Raw genomic sequence first — 19241 nt, forward strand, 5'->3', positions numbered from 1 at the left:
CCATGACTCCAGCTATGTTCTCAGCAAAGTGGACAGACTAACTTCCTCAAATGGTTTCGCCCAGACGACATGATGTCTACAAGGGGCAAGTGAGCCTGTTTTGTTCCATCCCTGACCTCCTTTTCTCACAGTGGGGGTCAGGGTCCATAACTCCGCACATGGTTCTGTGGAGAAGCAGCCGCCCTGTGCCCTTCCGGTGCACGTGGTTCCCTGCTCTCTCCACGGAGGCAGAGACCAGGACTGCCTAAGTCAGAGAGCCTCACACTACTGAAAAACAGGATCTTAAACTCCGCTTTGGGAACTTACTTCAGTGGAAAAAATTTATTAAACCATGTTGTTCCTAGTTTCAGGTAAGAAACCAAATCAAACCACAACCTGCAGCTCTCGCCCCGCCTGTTCCATACCCGTGCTTCCAGTAAACAGGCTCCGTGTTCCAAGACAGCCAGATTCGCCAGCCAGGACGCATTCATGTCTAATCAGTCTTACACTTCCCTTCTCCCTCAGAAGCCTGCTCTTATGCCCACTCCGGATCCTCTCTCAGATTTCTCACCAACACTGAGGATTGAGGATTTTGTATAACAGAAGTGAGAAATTCACATCTCAACCTAATAGAAGACTTTTTAATAGAAAATAGAGTTTGTTATGGAAAAGCACCCGGGGCCAGCTGCATCATCCTTTGTGTGTAAAACACTTCACAAAATAGGATGTAGCTTTTTAGATCCCAGAGTGTCAAGCAAGTCTCCTTAGATACATTACGATGAGAAATTAGCCTGCAGCTTCTGAAGAGACTCAGCTCTGTGAAGCCAGGTGGGTCTGTGTGTTATATCTCTCAGCTGGGGGCGGGGGGGGGGGGGGGGGGGGGAGGCGGTCCCTGCCCTCTTCTGGACCAAATAAGATCTCAACTATGACATTCATTATAACCACAGAACGGCAAATCATAAGTGTTAATTTTTTTTCAGGAACTATTTTTAAAAATACATGGAGATGGCCATACCTATACAGAACATGGGCTGATAAACATTTTGAAAAAAAAATCAACATATAATTATGCAACTATCTGAGCTCATACTGCCTCTCCTTTTTATGAAGCATCAATATTGAGACATTTGTGCAAATGGTGGGTGACAACACGAAATTAATGGCCACTTTTCTATTTATCTGCTGCGCGTGGCATGCTTAACGAGAATGGATCTGATACGACAAAATGATCTTTAAGCAGCCATGCTTGAAAACGCAGGGTGGCTGCTTCCCTTTATTGGTTCTTCACATTCTTTCCCTTCAAATTTGGACCATGCCAGTTTTTGTCAAGCTTAATTCTAAGGAAGGTTTTGTGTCTTCAAGTAAAGATGCATTGAGGCTCAAAGTGTAAATGCTTAACAGGCTTGCTGCTTAGTCTTTAAAACCAAAACAAACACTCAAGAGACTAAAATTCCTAAAGCTGCTTTCATAGGCACTGTATTTTTGTAGATTGTTTCGTAAATTATGAGGAAGTCTAGAGGACAGGGTTTCATAATTTTGATCATCCAGAATGTGATCTCTACATATTTCATTGGGTAGAGTTGTCCTTTCATTGCGTCAATCAGTGGACTCTTGATTTTTTTTTTTTTTTTGAAGTGTTTAAGAAATACTCCGTAATTGCCTTCAGAGATCATAGAACACAGCCTAAGCCAGAAGGGACCTCAGCCTGAGCTTCAGGGTCTCCTCAGCAGGAGGGTGGAAACCAGCCACAGAAGGAAGACGCTGGCCCCAAAGCATCAGCGTCTCAATCTCCACTTGAGAAACCGCAATGCCCGTCCTTCCTCTGAGTGGCACTCAGAGGAAGGACAGCAGGTTGCCAAGAAGAGACTTGATACCCTATGAGCATATACAGGGGGAGGTAATTCCCCTCAGGAACAGTCATAGGGGAGGGTAATAATGGGAAAATGGGCGGGGGGAGAATGGGAGGATACAAGGGATGGGATAAACATTGAGATGTAACAATTAATAAAAAAAAAAACAAACCGCAATGCCATGCCGGCCATGGACTCCCATGCTGTGGGCAATGTCTCCACCCAGCTGGCGTGACTCTATGACATCACTGTGTCGAGTATCACTTAGATCAATTGTGCTTGTGCTGACACTGAGCATTCATTTCTGAGAACATATTCTAGGGGTTCAAGGGTACAGGAAGGAAAATGCTGATATTTAGCAGATGAGTGTCGAGAGTAGAAACCTGACGCACTGCAGACACAAGGTCAGCATGCTGTGGAAATCTCCAGTAGAATCGATGTGAGTTTGCTGAGAAGGGATACAGGATATGGGAAGTGGCATCTCAGCCCAAGCATTGACTGAGCATCCGTGACACTAGTACGTGACTTTGCTCACCTCTGAGAATCTTATTATTCTCATCTGAAAACAGAAATAGCCGGGCTGATTTTATAGACTTTCGTTGACCATTAAGTAAACTAATACATGTCAAACACTTTGGACATTGCTGGCATATGCTGAATAAATATTTACTATTATTCCATTTATTCCTAGTTTTGATTCTTCATGGTGTGAAGGTTTGTATAACTAAGCCTAAAATTAAAGATACTCAGCTAAAATTACAAGCTTATGATTGGTAAAACCACAAGTTAAGCCCAGACATCCTTCATATCAGTAAGTCATAAGAATACTTAAAATACTTCATCTTACACCCTACATTGTGATTGTCCAGGCAATATGACCTTAATTCAGAACTTTTTTAAAATGCAAACTTTCCAGCAGGGCATGGTGGGTCATGCCTTTAATCTCAGCATTGCAAAGGCCAAGGCAGGCAGAGCATTCTAAATTTAAGGCCAGCCTGGTCTACATAGTGAGTTCCAGGACAGTCAGTGTTACATAGAGAGACTCTGTTTCAATATGAATAAATAAATGAAAACAAATCTACCTACCTACCTACACACATACACACACACACACATACACACACACACACACACACACACACACATACATATATACATACATACATACGCACGGAAACTTCCATTCAAACAGAGTGCCACATTACTGTAGTCCCCTCCCTCCCTCCCTCTGTCTTCTATCCCTCCTTCCTTCTGTCTCCCCCTCTCTCCCACCCTCCCTTCCTCCCTTCCTCCCTCAGGATGCTGAGGCAGGATTTTGAACTCAAGGTCATGCTGGGATATATAGCGAGTTCTAGGGCAATGTAGAATATATAGTGAGACAATGTAAAAAAAATTATAGCAAAAATATGCACATTTCCCAACCCCAACCTCATACCTGTCAGTTAAAATTGGTATACGTAGGCAACTGTGTACAGTTATCTTCTGTTTTCATCGAGGTTATGACAACTTTAGCAAGAGTCTTAAAGAATATTCTACAGGAATTGTGTAACAGTGGAGCATATGCTTAGTCAATCAAAAAATGGAGAAAATTTTACTCTGGAGATTTTGAACAAAAGATACTTAGAATTCTGGGACAGCTAAATTTCAGAATTTCCTTGGTGACTTTGAGCAACTGTCATATTCACAGGCTCAGTTCTCCTGTCAGTAAAATGAGTAATTTCATATTACTGTTTTATCCCTGGCTATACCTGTTAAAATATGATGCAAAATAAAAGTATTGAAATCAAGGTGTGTGGTACACATCTTTAATCCTACCACTCAGGAGGTGCATCTCTGTGAGTTCAAGGCCACACTGGTCTACATAGTAAGTTCTAGACAGAGCTACTTATCCTGTAGGAAGAAAGAAAGAAAGAAAGAAAGAAAGAAAGAAAGAAAGAAAGAAAGAAAGAAAGAAAGAAAGAAAAAGCAAGGTGGCCTATAAAAATATTGATAAGAAAATATGTTTTTAGCTTTTAAAATTGGATAAGAGAAAAAACGGGGTGGGTTTCAAAATTTCATTCTAGAAAAATGAAAGTACAGACAGAGAAATATAAAGCCTACATGCAGTTAAACTAATGGTGAAAGTTCCCTTTTTGAAGATGGAAAACACTATTAATCCAGCATTGTTTTAATTTACTATAGTGAGAAGATTTCATTAAAAAATAAACTAAACCTGAGGGCAGATGTGAAGGAATGCCCAGGTGACTACAAATTCACAAACCCAAGTTCTCGTCAAAGCTGTTTCTTTAGGGAAGCCAGTTTTGGCTCAAGATTCTATTGGTTCATCTACAAACTATACAGAAAGATTAAATTATACTGTATCTTAAATTTTCTAAGTTCAAAGTCATTTGGTTCTTATTACTCAATCAGATCACAAGCATAAAATCATATCTCCTGCCAGTGACAGGAGTGACACAAACTATAAGGTGACAAAACATAGCATTTATAGAGAGGTTTAGCAAGGTTTGAGCTTAGCTACCACCTACAAGAAAAAAGTCTCAAAATGCTATTATATATCTCATCAAGGGTATTATGATATCCAGTGCAATTACAATAACAATATTATACATGTTACCTAGGAATAATAAACCCACCATCCCAACACATATACAAACATCATGTTTATTTAATCATATGTTAAATATATATGCAAGCATTATTGTTTCAGAGAATGAGTGGGAAGAAAAAAATAGTTTGGGGGTTTGCTTTCTAGTGATGGCGATAAGAAGAGGGAAATTTTATAGAGTACCAAAATCAAACTTTTCATTAGTGAGCAAACTCTAGAAGGCAGAATCTCTGTTCAGCACTAGGGGTTTACCAAGGCTCTCTCATCCTCTTGGCACCCTGCATGCAATAATGCAAAGGCTTTCATATGGGATCATTAGCTCTGGGCTTCAGGTATAAGTTATCTCCCAGGATCCAGGGATCCATGGAAAAGGGTAAGCCATGAAAGTCATAGTTATGAATTTCAAAACCATGACCTTAATGGTTACAGTGATTACAAAGCTAAATAGTTACCCTCATCTTTCAAAGGTCCCAGACTTCAACATTCTATCTAGTTAAACATAAAGTGTGAACCTTGACAGTCAATAATTTCAATTTAGGTGTCCCATGACTTTTCCTAGAAGACAGAAAGATGTGCCTATTTGTCCCAGGTAGGACAATAAGAACCCCAAGTATTCCATGCAAGTACTCATTAGTGGTGAACCAAAGAGTTTATTGGTGTTAGTGTAGCAAGAATTTTGGTTTCCTTAAAAACACAGAAATGTCATGGGAATATTTTTGGTTTTAATCCCAGGTGTGGGATATGAGGATGCTTCAGATTGTCCACAGCAGCTGACTGTGATTTGCCTCGTGCTCTAGCACAATTCTTGAGAAGATATAAAAGTGCTAGAGCCCTGGGAGCAGCTGTTGCTGATGCTCCCCTGCTGATGCTGCCCTTTCTCTTTTTGCTGGTTGCTGTTTGCCCCTGCTGGTGTTGCCCTTTGCTAAATTGCTGGCTGGAGATATCCGGATGATGAAGATCAAATTTGTCCCAAGGATCGTGATGCCCCTAATTGGCAGTAAGTAATCTAATAATATTGACACCACCTCTTCCCTGTAATGTTCTTTCTCTCCTACCTAGTATTGGGGGGTTGGAAAGGATAGGGGTGGTATATGAAGGTAGAAAAAAGAACCCAATAAAGTAGCCAAAACCTCAGTTACAGGCTGCTTACAGAATTATGGGGAACTCACCACCAGAAAAGTCCTCTTCCTTAAAATGTTATCTGGGTTTGCAGATACACCATTAAAGAAGCTCTACCCATAGCCAACCTTCCTCAGCCTATTTATTCTATAGGTCCCCAAAACAACAGCAGCTGGAAAGATGGAGTGGTGGCTGTAAATCTCAGATAATGGCCATCTCCCCTCTTTCCAGCATAGCTTCATTATCTTGCTAAAGACCTGGCTATCACTGTATAGGCCTGTTTTGTTTTACTTTTGTAGAGTGGATGTGATCTTTTTTTCTTTCCTTCTTTTTGGATTTTTGAGACATGGTCTCACTCTATAGGCCAGGCTGGCCTCAAACTCATGGCAATCCTCCTTCCTCTGCCTCCCATGTTCTGGGATCACATAATCTACCACATCTGAATTATTCTGCTTATATCACTGTAATGCCTATGAATCAAGCTCTTCTGTAGATCATTCCAGCAACCCTGCTTCATGGTAGAGGTATCTATGGCACAGTCAGAAGAGATAGCTCCAGTCCAATAACAGAAAGATAAAATCAGAGAGTTATGGCTATCTTGGGGGCTCCAGGCCCCATTATTTTCAGCCACAGTAATTGTATTCATTATGTTGGCTTCTTCATAGACTCTGTTCTGAAATTTCCTCTCAAAGGCATGGGATAATGGTCACTAAGTGGGACTATAGAAAACACAAGGAAACAAACTGCCATGTGACTGAAGCAGTCAGATAATGAGAAAGAAGGGGGAATGAGGTGGGACAGTTGTTCAGGTAGGGTCTTGGGAACAAGGGTAGACCAGAGTGATTTTCTTTTCTAGTAATAAAAAATTATGGAGAGGTTTCTGTAAGAGGAAGATATGTGCCTATCTATTGTACAAAATGATCCTCTCAAAGAAAAAGAAAAGTTTTGTAAAGTCCTTCCAGCATCTATGTTTTGTGAGTGAAGTAAGTAACACAAACCATGGCCTATCACCATCACCATCATCATTATCACCATCATAAACCATGGCCCATCATCATCATTATCATCACCATCATAAACTCTGGTCCATAAACCATGGTCTATCACCATCATCATCATCACTATCATAAACTGTGGTCCATCATCATCTTCACCATCACTATCATAAACTGTGGTCCATCACCATCATCATCATCACTATCATAAACTATGGTCCATCACCATCTTCATCATCACTATCATAAACTGTGGTCCATCACCATCATCATCATCATTCTCATAAACTATGGTCCATCACCATCTTCATCATCACTATCATGAACTGTGGTCCATCACCATCATCATATCATTCTCATAAACTATGGTCCATCACCATCTTCATCATCACTATCATGAACTGTGGTCCATCACCATCATCATCATCACTATCATGAACTGTGGTCCATCACCATCATCATCATCACTATCATGAACTGTGGTCCATCACTATCATCATCATCACTATCATAAACTGTGGTCCATCACTATCATCATCATCACTATCATAAACTGTGGTCCATCACCATCATCATCACTATGTGGTACATTACCATCATCATCATCACTGTCATAAACTATGGTCCATCACTTTATTGTCCATCATCATTATCATTTCATCATCAACAATAACAATAACCATGGTCGATCATCATCACCACCATGAAACATAGTCCATCACCATAATTTTCATCACTATCATAAACCATAGCCCATCATCATCATCATGATCACCATCATAAACCATGGTCCATCACCATCACCATCATAAACTATGATCCATCATCATCATCATCATCATCATCATTATTATCATCACTACCATAAACTCTGGTCCATCACCATCATCATCAAACCACCATAGTTAAAGCTAAAAGAAGTCCTGGTTCATATCAGCAGATCTCACAGCTCAAATAGTTATATCCTAATATTATACCCTTCATACGTGGAAACACTACCAACAGTAGCACCAGAAGATATGCTAAGAGAGAAGCAGCATAAATTAATTATAGCAGTTGTTTGGCTCATTTCCAGAAGCCATGACAAACAGTAAGAATATTATTTGACTGACAGCCACCATGCCATGCTTCCTAGCACTGCCCCTTGAGCTATTTTTATTCCCTTATTAGTTACTTTATTTGACTTACTTTGAGTTATGCTTGCATAGTAACATCTGTGTTTACATCAGGGAATGTGTAACACAGGCACAGAATAGAAAAAACTAACTAAAGATCCAGAATCACAGTCTGATATGGCATTAAACAGCAAAAGAGGATCCAAACTGTATTAATGATAGTTACAAAATGGATAAATACACTTAAATCAAGATAAAACCCAACTTTGACAAAAACAAAATACTCTCTACTTGTAGACTACTATCCATTTACATATATGTGGCCAGTGTGAAGCTATCAAAGAACATTCTATACATGTGGTAAAGATTCTACAAGGCTAACATTGATAGATGGAATATTGCAGGATCAGAACAGGCCAAATTACCCAGTGCTCTGTTTCCTCCCTTAGTAGCCATTCAACACCTATATCTAGCTAGGTCTGACCTAACATCACTGTTACTATCTGGTAGAAATCTGGGGGATGTACTAACGTAATACAAAACCACATTGCACCTACACAGAAACCAAGCACGTCACCTGCTTCTATCTGAATCTGTAGCTGAGATTCCCTTTCATGGCTGTAACCCACTTGCCTGATGTTTTACCGATATATTTGAAAAGTGATTTGATTGATGGCTTTCTTGTTCTGCAACTGAAAAACTTGTGACAACTGTTCCACATTGGAACCTGATGTTTAGGACAACCTTATTATTTATTGATTTGTTTGTTTTTGAGGCAAGTCTCACTATATAACCTGGAACTCACAGAGATCTGCCTGGCTCTGCCTGACTTTTGAGATTAAAGGTGTGTGCCACCCAGTAGGCCCAGCTTTGGACAACCTTAATCCATGTTTCTGGGTCATGGTCATATTTGGTTCAGGATAAACTATCTCTTATTCCCTTTGAGGGGAGAGCTTTGCTTTGAGTTCATACCAGTGTGGTCCTTTGTTCATATATGGGCTTATTTAGGAAAAGAGGAGAGTGAATAACAAAAGGAAACGACTCTCTTTCACCCCTGTCATCCTGCCATTCCTCCCCTAGGACTGTGTTAGGATGTGAAGTGAGATGCCCACTGATATTTATCATGATATTATTATTATCATAATGTTGTATTGTCATTTCCTAGAGGTTTCTTCAAGAAGTATCACAGTTGCTTTGGCTGTCTATCTACAATAGAAAAATTCAGATCAAAGTTGGTTTCTTGTTTTTGTTTATTAGTTTTTCTGTTTGTTTGTTGTTGTTGTTGTTGTTAGAAGACACAGAGAGAAATATGCCTCCTATAGTTGGCACAGAACTTTAAAGTAGCCAGTTTATTTTTTTTTATAATATTAAGCTAGGTACGTCTTTCGAAACACTAAATCATAAAGAAAATGTTGGGTTGACTTGACCATGCAAAGCTTTGCTTAATATTTTACAAATTAGTGGCAAGTAAGTATGCTTTAAAAATAACAAATCGGACAATAAATGATTTAAATTCATAGGAAATTTTTAAATTGATTTTCAAATTCTGAGTTTTGGCAAGGCTTTTCATTGTTTCCCTTGGGTATTGTTATGTGTCCTCCCCTTCCCCTACTTCTACTCTTAATTTGCTTTTATTTTATGTGTATGGATGTTATATTTGTGTGTATAGCTGGGCACCACATGAGTGCAGTGCCTGTGGAGGCCAGAAGAAGGCGTCACCTCCCTTGAGACTGGAGTCACAGATGTGTAAACCACCATATAGCCTTGGGAAATTGAACTTAGGCCCTCTACAAGAGCAGTCAGTTATGACATTTTTTAAGAGCCTCAAAAAAGTCAATGATACCAAGAATAATTATCCTGGGACTATGTGGGAAGAATGAATACACTGCACTATTTAAGCTCCTGGGCATGTGACCTGCACCCTAGCAAAGTGCTTGCACCTATTAGGAACCCATTCTTGATTTACTGCTGGACTGTCATCACAAAACTTTAGACAATTTTTGAAAGATGTGAGCCCGTATTAACATTTGCAATGAACCTTGAAGAGTGTGTAATGACATGTAAACTACCTACACAGCAATATATCTTGTGCCAAAGAAAAACAATGAAATGCTAAGAAATAGCCCTTGCACTTAGAGGTTTATAGCTTAGAAGTATGAATAAGAATAGTAACAGAATTATAATAAAGAAAGTAGGCAGTAAAATGTGCAGTAGAAGGTGAACCTCCAGAGCACAAAGATGACAGCTCCATGGTTGGCATAAGCATCAGTGGGAGAGCAAGCATTTCACTGGCTTCAAAAGAAGAAAAACAAACAAACAAACAAACTTAACCACTAATCCTCGGAGAGAACAGCCTAGAACATCCAGCCAATGAGACTATGAATAAGCTAACACTAGCTGTGAGTCACTGAAGGGCTGTAGAGATGGAGCCACTAAGTCACAGTCACAGTTTCAGAAGATTAAGGCACACATGGCTGGCCACCTTGCCAACTCTCTAGGCTCTAAGCAGCACTGTGCTATTTAATGCAAAGTGACATTAAGTTAATCATGCTCCCTTCTTTTTTATTCTACCTGCCTATTCTGCCTGCCCTAGGCTAACTAATGACAACACAACAAAAAAAAAATCACTCATTCTACAGAGACATTAATATTCAGAATGTCAAACAGATTATAAAACTAAGGCAGCTCTGAATTTACACACAAACACACACACACACACACACACACACACAATCTCCATCTTCTGAAAGAGTGCTAGTAGGATTCTCTAAAAGCATCTGAGTGCCACTTGGCTCATTCCTTGAGATTACAAATTCATGGAAGCAAAAATCAACATCTTAAGAACTCAAGTTGAGATACTGCAGACAAATGACAAGCTCCAGCCCCTATACAAGCATTTCATTAATTACCAGCTGAAGTTTTTATTAGAATGCTGTCAGAGCAACAGCTTTGCACATTAAGACTTAAAATGAATATGTATTCTCTGTCTTTCTCTCAGTTTCTCAACGCACACATACACACACACACACACACACACACACACACACACCAGTGAACACATGCATGTGCTCCCACATAAATATGGCATCTTAAAAGTTTAATTTCCTTTCAAACTATAGTAAGCTTCAAAAGAAATTTATATTTCTACCTCTCCTCATCTAATCACACCAAGGGGAACAGAAAACACCCTGCTGACAGTGAACTGTTTTAATATATTATTACTTGATATTAAATTAGAATTTTATTGTCCCTTCAGCAGGAATATAACGAAAAGATTTCATGTGGAAATGAAAAATGTATAAAAGATGAAGCAGAAACAAAATTAATTAACAGAAATACCCAAGTAAGGGACATTAAAATTGCATTTTAAGAAACTCAATAGATATCTGTTATGATATATCACTGAAATAAAATATGAATTTGAGTTGTTAGCTCCATTTTAACCACATATTTACAAAAAATGAAACTGTAAAAATGAAAAGCTTAATATTTTAGCCTTCAAAAGGGAATCCTTATTATACACTCTTTGTTTCACATAATCTGATCACTGCTATATTCATTAATGCTTCAGTTTTCAAAAGTAAAATAATACAAGTTGTATATGTGTGGATGTGTAGGCATGGTGTATATGTATGTATATGTTTGTGTGTGTGGTTGTGTGTATGTGTGTGTGTGTGTCTGTGTCTGTGTCTGTGTGTTTGTGTCTGTGTGAGTGTGCACATGCATACCAGCAAGGCAGGAGGAGGACATCGCATGTCCTGCTCTATGCCTCTCCACCCTAGTCCCTTGAGACAAGGTGTCTCCCTGAGCCTGTGACTCACCACTTTAGTTAGACTGGCTGGCCAGCAAGCCCCAGCCCACATGTTGATCTCTGCCCCTCCCCCACCGTGCTGGGCTTGCAGACATGCATGTTGCCATGCCTAGTTTTTCTATGTCCTTAAACTTGTGTAGCAAGCATTCTCAGTCACTTGTCCATCCCCAGCATTTTAAAACAATATGTAAACACTACAAAATACATTTAAAGATACTAGAATTGCTAATGTCTTTTCCAGAATAAAATTGTATATATATATATATATATATATATATATATATATAAAGTTTAATGACAGTGAATAACAGTGATTTTTCTAAGAAATGAGAAGTTGGTTTTCTATTAAAATCCTCATCCTATATTGAGTTATCATAATAACCTATGAATAACAATAGGAACTGGGAATAAATGAACTTGGGAAATTACTCTCAGGATTACAGTCTGATAAGCTGCCTTGTGGAACATTGCTTCTTAGATGTGTGGCCTTTTTTACGGAAGCCCAGAGGAGACAGCTCAGTGGGGCCCTGTGGTTGTGAGACCAGTGGGGTAAGCACATTACGCAGAGGACTGTGGGAAGGAACTAAACATCCTTTCCTGCTCAAGTGAATTCTCATTTGTATCTCTGAGAAAACTTGGCATGTCTGAGTATACTTGATAAAACGTGGGTGTCCCAAGGTGACCACACATTCTCAGAAGCAGCAGCAAGACATAGCAAGGCCCACCGAAGTCTGGCCCTTTCACAAATTGATGGATAGTATCCTACCTTTTTAAGAATTCCATATACTCGGTATGCTTGATGAGTCCCGTCCTCATCATTATTGTTTGGAAACATTGTCGATCGATGGCCCAGAGTTTCACATTTACAAGAGCTGGAGAAAGAGAAAACAAAGCAACCAGAGGAAAATTAATTAGAGAATTTCACTTGTGAACAACACCCTGTAAAAGAGATGAGGTATTCATGAGAGGTATGAAAATGATTAACCTTTTCCACATATTTAAAGCTAATAGTCCTAAGCTGTCCTGTTTCATCAAAAGTCAGTTATGCTTAGTGACAATTGGTTCCTATTACTTTTATGTTCCTGACCATCCATTCAAAAGCACATGTTAAAGACTATGCAGGAAGGAAAGATTATTATTAATGACTCATATAATCATATTTTAATTATAAATGGTACAAATGAAATCATTAATTTCCACTTTGGGGGATTCCATATAACAGAAATAATAATTATGGGGCAATTTCTACACAACGCTTGTTTAACAAATTGCAACTTGTGCACAAACTATGCAGAACTATTATTAGATATGTTTGTTGAATAATAATTTCTACTTTTCCATCCTCCATCATTGACAACATATGATTAAAAGCTAAATACCCCAGAATCGTTGTGTTCATGATTAATAGACAAGCTGAAGAACAAAATGGCGGGGGTTATAGAATTCAATACAGTCATTTGTCAAGGTAAACTTATGTTTTAAAAAAAGATGAACATTTTGGGGGCTGGAGAGCTCAGCAGCTAAGAGCATTGACTACTTTTCCATGGGACCCAGGTTCAAGCCTCAGCACCCATATGGAAGCTCCCAACCATCTCTAATTCCAGGTATAGGGCATCCAACATCCTCTGCTGGTGTCTACAGGCATTAGGCATGCGTGTCTTCTACAGGCATACATGTATACAAAACATCCATGCGCATAAAAGTTTAAAATGTTAAAAGGTAAGCATATTTAAATCTTGGCAACAGGGCATGGTGTCGCACACATTTTATCCCAGCTCTCAGGAGGCAGAGGCAGGCAGATCTCTGTAAATTCAAGGCCAGCTTGGTCTACAAAGAGAGTTCCAGGACTGCTAAGGCCACACAGAGAAACCCTGTCTCGAAAAACAAAAGCAAACAAACAAACAAAAATCTTGGTAATGAATCTGTGATACATATATAAAGTATTTCTTATGGTTGCTACCTTTATGGATATTATTTTCATACTAGAAAATATGTTGTTAGAATGTGTGTTGATGTAATGTGATAAAAAATATCTTCTATACTCTAAGAGACTGAAACATTGGCTGAAATTCATAACCAGAGTTAATAATATGCCTTAAGGTCACAGAAGACTGCTCCTCTGCTGTGTACTCAGCCTGTTTGTTTAACCTGCTTTTAAGAGAACCATGTAACACTCAACCTCACTAGTCTTGGACTTCCTATACAACGAACTTCTACAACTTAAGTTAACACATAGCCATAGTCTTAAATTAGGCATTCTTGCATGACCCTGACCCAGAATAATACTTGTGTATCATTTACTGAAAATAGCAGATGATGAAACTGAAACCAACCCTCTAAATAGAATATCCATAAATGCTGAATGCAACAGTGTTTGAATATTGCTTGATAAGCATTGGTGTTTGTAGTAGTGTATGTTATCTGGTCAGTGGAGATTGCTTGGAGCTGGTGGCTTACTCGACTGTTAAACTCTGTTAATGGTTTCTAAGTATCTCATTCCTTCCCATTGTGGATGTTTCTCTGCTGTTCAATAAATACAGAGTGAAACCCTTTGTTAGGGACAGAAACACAAAGACAGAAGACACAGACAAACAGACAAAGACACAGACAACCTTCAGGCAGGTACTGATTCAGACCCATGCAATAGACGGATGGAGGATAAACGAAGTGGATAGTTCTAATCTGAACTTGTTCTTGGTTAAATGATTTCCAGGGAGAAGTGCTTTTTATTTCTTTCCTTAGTGCGGCACTGGTATATTATTGGAGTTAACCACATGCAAGCATGAGAACTTTAAAAGACCAGATCATATACTATATCTGAAAACATAGAAGAAACAATAGCAGACGATACTGAGTGAAACTACTGGGTGAGCCACAGGGCAGCTAGTACAAATGAAGAAACTTAAATGGAGAAAGCCAAGCTAGGGTTAGGAAGAGAGGAAATGCCACCAGCATAGTTAGAATATGCACGTGCTGTAAGGAGATGGGACAAAGGAGTAAGGAGATAAGTGGAAAATTAGACTCCAGAGTTAGCCCTAACTTTCTTTGCATATCTCTTTGAGGATAAAAAAAAAAAAAAAAAAAACTGGAGCTTTTCCTTGATTCATTTGTCAGTGGTGAAAAACAAACATTCAGTAAAGTAGGGGGAGAAGAAAACAGGAAGAAATGATGTGTGAGGGTGGCTCCTTTCCACATCTCTTCTGAAAATGACACTACATCAAACAGTGATCACAGGTGTTCTCAGGCACAGGCTACCTCCTCTGGTGACTCCCAGCTCATTTCCAGAACCGCTATTTACTTATCACAAGCATTAGACTGGATGACATAAAGACACACAGTGGAACACCAGAAGAGATGACTCAGGAATGGACCCACAAAGGAGAACTGGGCAACTGATAAAGCTTGAGTCTGGAGGGGGTATTGATGAAGCGAACGCAGATGAGGAAAGAATTGGAACCAAAGTGCAGCTAGAACGAGCTACAGAGACCAGCGCCATAAAGCGGACTGGCTGAGATTTCCGTACATTTGCAGCACAGTTTGAGAATGGGCTGATACAGGACTTTGCAACATAGGTTTATAAAGTGAGAATTCACTTGCTGAAAAATGTGAAGCCGTTAGAGATCTTTAAAACACAAAATCAAACAAAGCAAATAACCAAAAATAAAACAGATACACCTTGGATATACCATCGTGCTTTTAAATGTTTGTGTGTAACAAAATAAAAAATATCTAAACTCATCATCATTTTTAGCAGTCCTAGGGTATGCCACAATCCATATACCCACCGCCAAATTAAAAATTAGATTGCACCAATCAATGTTGCTAAGCTTGTACATTTAACATTGTGAGTGTGTGTGTGTGTGTGTGTGTGTGTGTGTGTTGGCATGTGTATGGGTTGTGTATGCCATGGCATAAGTGTGGAGGTCAAAGGGCAACTTGTAAGGATAATTTCTTTCCTTCCACCATGTGGGCCCTAGAGATTAAACTCGGCTCCTCGGGTTTGGTGCCCAATACCCCTACACATTTACACACTGAGCCACCCTATTGTCCCCAGTGAGCACCTGATGTATGCACACAGTTTTCAAACACACATTAGCTGATGACTAGAAATGAAATAACTGGGTGAAATTCAGAGAGTATATATCTTTAGGCTGTAGATAGCTCAGCAGGAAAAAAAAAAAACTCAATACTTCCACCTTCTAAACAGTAGTGCACAAGATTTTCTTTAAAGCTTTTAAAGCTACAGCCATAGTGATAGCAGAGAAAAAGAACCTAGGAGAGCCACATATTAGATTAGGAGAGCCCTGAATCAAATGAGCTATGGACCACCAATGGAGCCAATAAATAACAGTTCATATGGAATCTGCAGGGCACAGTAGTAATATGATAAAAGCTCTGGTAAGGAAAATCATTTTGGTAATTCACTGAGGGAAGAGCTGTAAACAAGAAGTGATAGGTACCTAGTTACGTCACAAGGAGCTCAGGAGTCAAGGAAGGAGGGCACACTGAGTTTGGCAGCAGTAAGAATAAGAGCAAACGCTTGGCAATTTGGGCATGAGTGGAGTGTATGTGTGTATCTCTGTGTGGAAGGGTGCTTGTGTGTACATCTGTGCAGCTATGTGTGTCTGCATGTGTCTGTGCCTGTGTTCCTGTGCTCACAGCATATGTGACTAATTCATCTCTTGTATGTCTGTTTCCTGCTTCTTTAAAAACAATGTGTATATTCTCCCAGAGATAAGTTCCTTGTTTCTTTCTATTACTCCAACCGGTAGAAATGGGCTTTTCATTGATAAGCATTAGGAATACTTCTTGATAAATAAAATTTATATACATGAAGATCACCTAAAAAAAAAATGAAAAAGAAAACCTCCCATGAGACTGTAAGCCTACATTATATCACATGTTATAGTCTTAACCTCTGAGCCATCTTTCCTGCTCCCCTACATGTATTTTTGAAAAAGAGTTTACAGAACTCAGTGAATTGCTTTCTTGGGCTATTAAAATGTCCCTAAGTGAAACTTCATCTCAGATTATATTGCTTCATGATAATGAGCATGAGTTGATGAGATAGAAAATGTATCCATGACCTTGAGCAACATGCCAATACTGTCTTACATTTTCAGCCACTGCATTGTAGTGAAATCAGCACTTTATAGGTAGGCAAGCATGACTAGTCATTAAGGCATGACCTGCCTTACCATTAAAACGTAGTTATTTTAGAGTTGTGATTAACATCTTGGTTAAGAAGCCTGCAGGGGTGTAAATCTGTTGCTCCCTTAAAGAGGCCATTAAAAAAATCTTTCATTTATCTTTGATCTTAAGTGTTTTATTAATCTCTACAGGGAATCATCTCTTTGTGATGAAATACATGAGATTTTCATGATGACAGTTTCAGTTAAACTGTAATGATACAGGCTGCTGACATTTCCCTTGGTTGCCTGCCAGAAGCTGAGGGTAAGACTCTATTGCTGAAAATACCACACCTAGAACATAGGGCTTGGAGAAATGGGGCTGGAAATGAGCTGCAAGACTGGCTCTTGTAGTACTGGAAAGAGACATGCAAGCTGCCAAGGGAGAAAAACAACCAGTTGTTTTATCTGGCTGTTATGCCTACAAAGAACAATGACTAAATGAGGAGACATCCCGGAAGGCACAACAGTAACACTTACATCCTGGAGGAAACGAACAGCAGTCTAATTGGATTTAAGGCCCACTCAATAGGAGGAAATCCATGCCTAGTACCATGACCCTAGTTCACCACCAGTGGCTGGAGAGGTGATGGACCCTGAAAGAAGACCTACCACTGCCATTTTTCTAAACCACTCTGGTGGTTTGAATGAAAATGGGCCGCATGGGCTCATATATTTGCATGCTTAGTCTCCAGTTGGTGAACTATTTGAGAAGGATTAGAAGGATTGGAGGTGTGGCCTTGTTGGAGCAAGTGGGTCACTGGAGATGGTCTTTTACATTCTAAAAGCCCACCCAGTACTAACGTGAGCCTATGGACCAGGATGTAAAGCTCTCAGCTATTGTTCCAGTATGATATCTGCCTGCTTCCCATCATTATGATGACAGAAGTCTGAAACTGTGAGCAAGCCCACAATTAAATGCTTTCTTTTATAAGAGTTGCCTTGGTCATTGTGTCTCTTCACAGCGATATAAGAAAAATTAAGACCAATCTGGCACTTTCTCAGAAAAAAAAAAATAAAAGCTCTACCTCAAGGCCCAGCAACATCACTCCTGAGCATATACCCAAAAGATGCTCCATCAAACAACAATGACATTTGCTCAGCTATGTTTATAGCAGCTTTATTTGTAATAGCCAGACTCTGGAAATAACCTAGATGTCCCTCAACTGAAGAATGGATAAAGAAACTGTGGTACATTTACACAATGAAATACTATTCAGCTATTAAAAACAAGGAAATCATGAAATGTTCAGGCAAATGGGTGGAACTAGAAAAGATCATCCTGAGTGAAGTAACCCAGATCCAGAAAGAGTCACGTGGTATGTACTGACTTATAAGCAGATTTTAGCTATATACCACAGGATAAACATTCTACAATTCACAGACTCAAAGAAGATAAGTAACAAGGAGGAACCAAGGGAAGAGGCTTGAATCTCACTGAGATGGGGGAATAGAATAGACAGTGGTAGTGGCTGAATAGAGGGAACAAGGTAGGAGAGGAAGCCCAGAGAGTAAGAAGGGTGGAGATCAGACTAGAGGAGAGTCAGGGCTGGAGGACAGAAGACCTGAAGAGAAAAGAGAAACTGTGAGTAGGAGCATCTCTGTGACAAGCTGCAGACCTAAGTCAGAATAGGTCTCTGGGAGAATATGAGGGGGACTCTAGCTGAGACTCCTAGTATCAGGAGTCATGGAGACTGGCGATGACACCCTCTAACTAAACAAGACTCCTAGTGAAGGGAGGAGAACACCAACCCACCCACAGAAACTTTGATCCAAAACTTACCCTGCCTATAAGACCTGCAGGGATAAAGATAGAAAAGAGAGAGCAGACATTGAGGGACATTGAAGTCTAGTGGAAAAATGAGGGAGAATGATAAAATGACCTAGAGGTAACAAGAGAGTCATAAGAAGGCCAACAGAGCCAACTAACCAGGGCCCAGAGGAGCTTGTGAAGTCTGAAGCACCAATCAAGGACCATGCATGGAGTGGACCTAGGTCCCCTACACAGATGTAGCCAACAGGAAGTTCAGGCTTCATGTGGGTCCCTAATGGAACTGGAGCTGTCTCTGACATGGACTCTGTTGCCTGCTTTTTGATCACTTGCCCCTCATGGGAATGCCTTGCCAGGCCTCAGGGGAAAAGGACAAACTTGGATCTGATGTGATTGATGAGCTGGGGTGAGTGGGTTGGGGGCTCCCCTTTTCTGAGGAATAGGGGAGTGCAATGAAGAAGGGAGGGTGAGGTTGGCATGAGAGGAGGGACAGGGCTATGACCAGGATGTAAAGTGAATAAATAAATTAATTTTAAAAATAACTAAGACAACCAGTATAATTTCTAACTGTGTTGCAAATACTTATCCTTAGACCTACAGATAATTGTGGCTCTCACCCCTCATCCAAGAAGCTTCTTTGTGCATCAGATAAAACCCCAAAATCCACAACTGGTCAAAATGCAGGGAATAACTGACTGCAGGGCACCATCCCCAACTGATATGTCTACAACTTAACCCCTATACCTAAGACTTAGGAGACATCACATAAGAGAAGAGTGTAACATTTTAAGAGCCAGAGGACAGAAC

At 39.7% G+C, this 19241-nt stretch overlaps 1 protein-coding gene across 1 annotated transcript in view; it reads right to left on the minus strand.

The window, feature by feature from the left end:
* The window catches only part of Prkg1 (protein kinase cGMP-dependent 1), a 403711-nt gene extending 391365 nt beyond the window's left edge, over positions 1-12346 (minus strand). The window contains exon 1 of the mRNA XM_051146331.1: positions 12241-12346. Coding sequence (XP_051002288.1) covers positions 12241-12293 — 53 coding nt within the window. The 5' untranslated portion in view covers positions 12294-12346. The remainder of the gene's footprint in view (positions 1-12240) is intronic.
* Positions 12347-19241: the final 6895 nt, after the last annotated feature.

Source organism: Acomys russatus, chromosome 5 (genome assembly GCF_903995435.1).
Source record: "Acomys russatus chromosome 5, mAcoRus1.1, whole genome shotgun sequence".
NCBI classification, from domain to species: domain Eukaryota; kingdom Metazoa; phylum Chordata; class Mammalia; order Rodentia; family Muridae; genus Acomys; species Acomys russatus.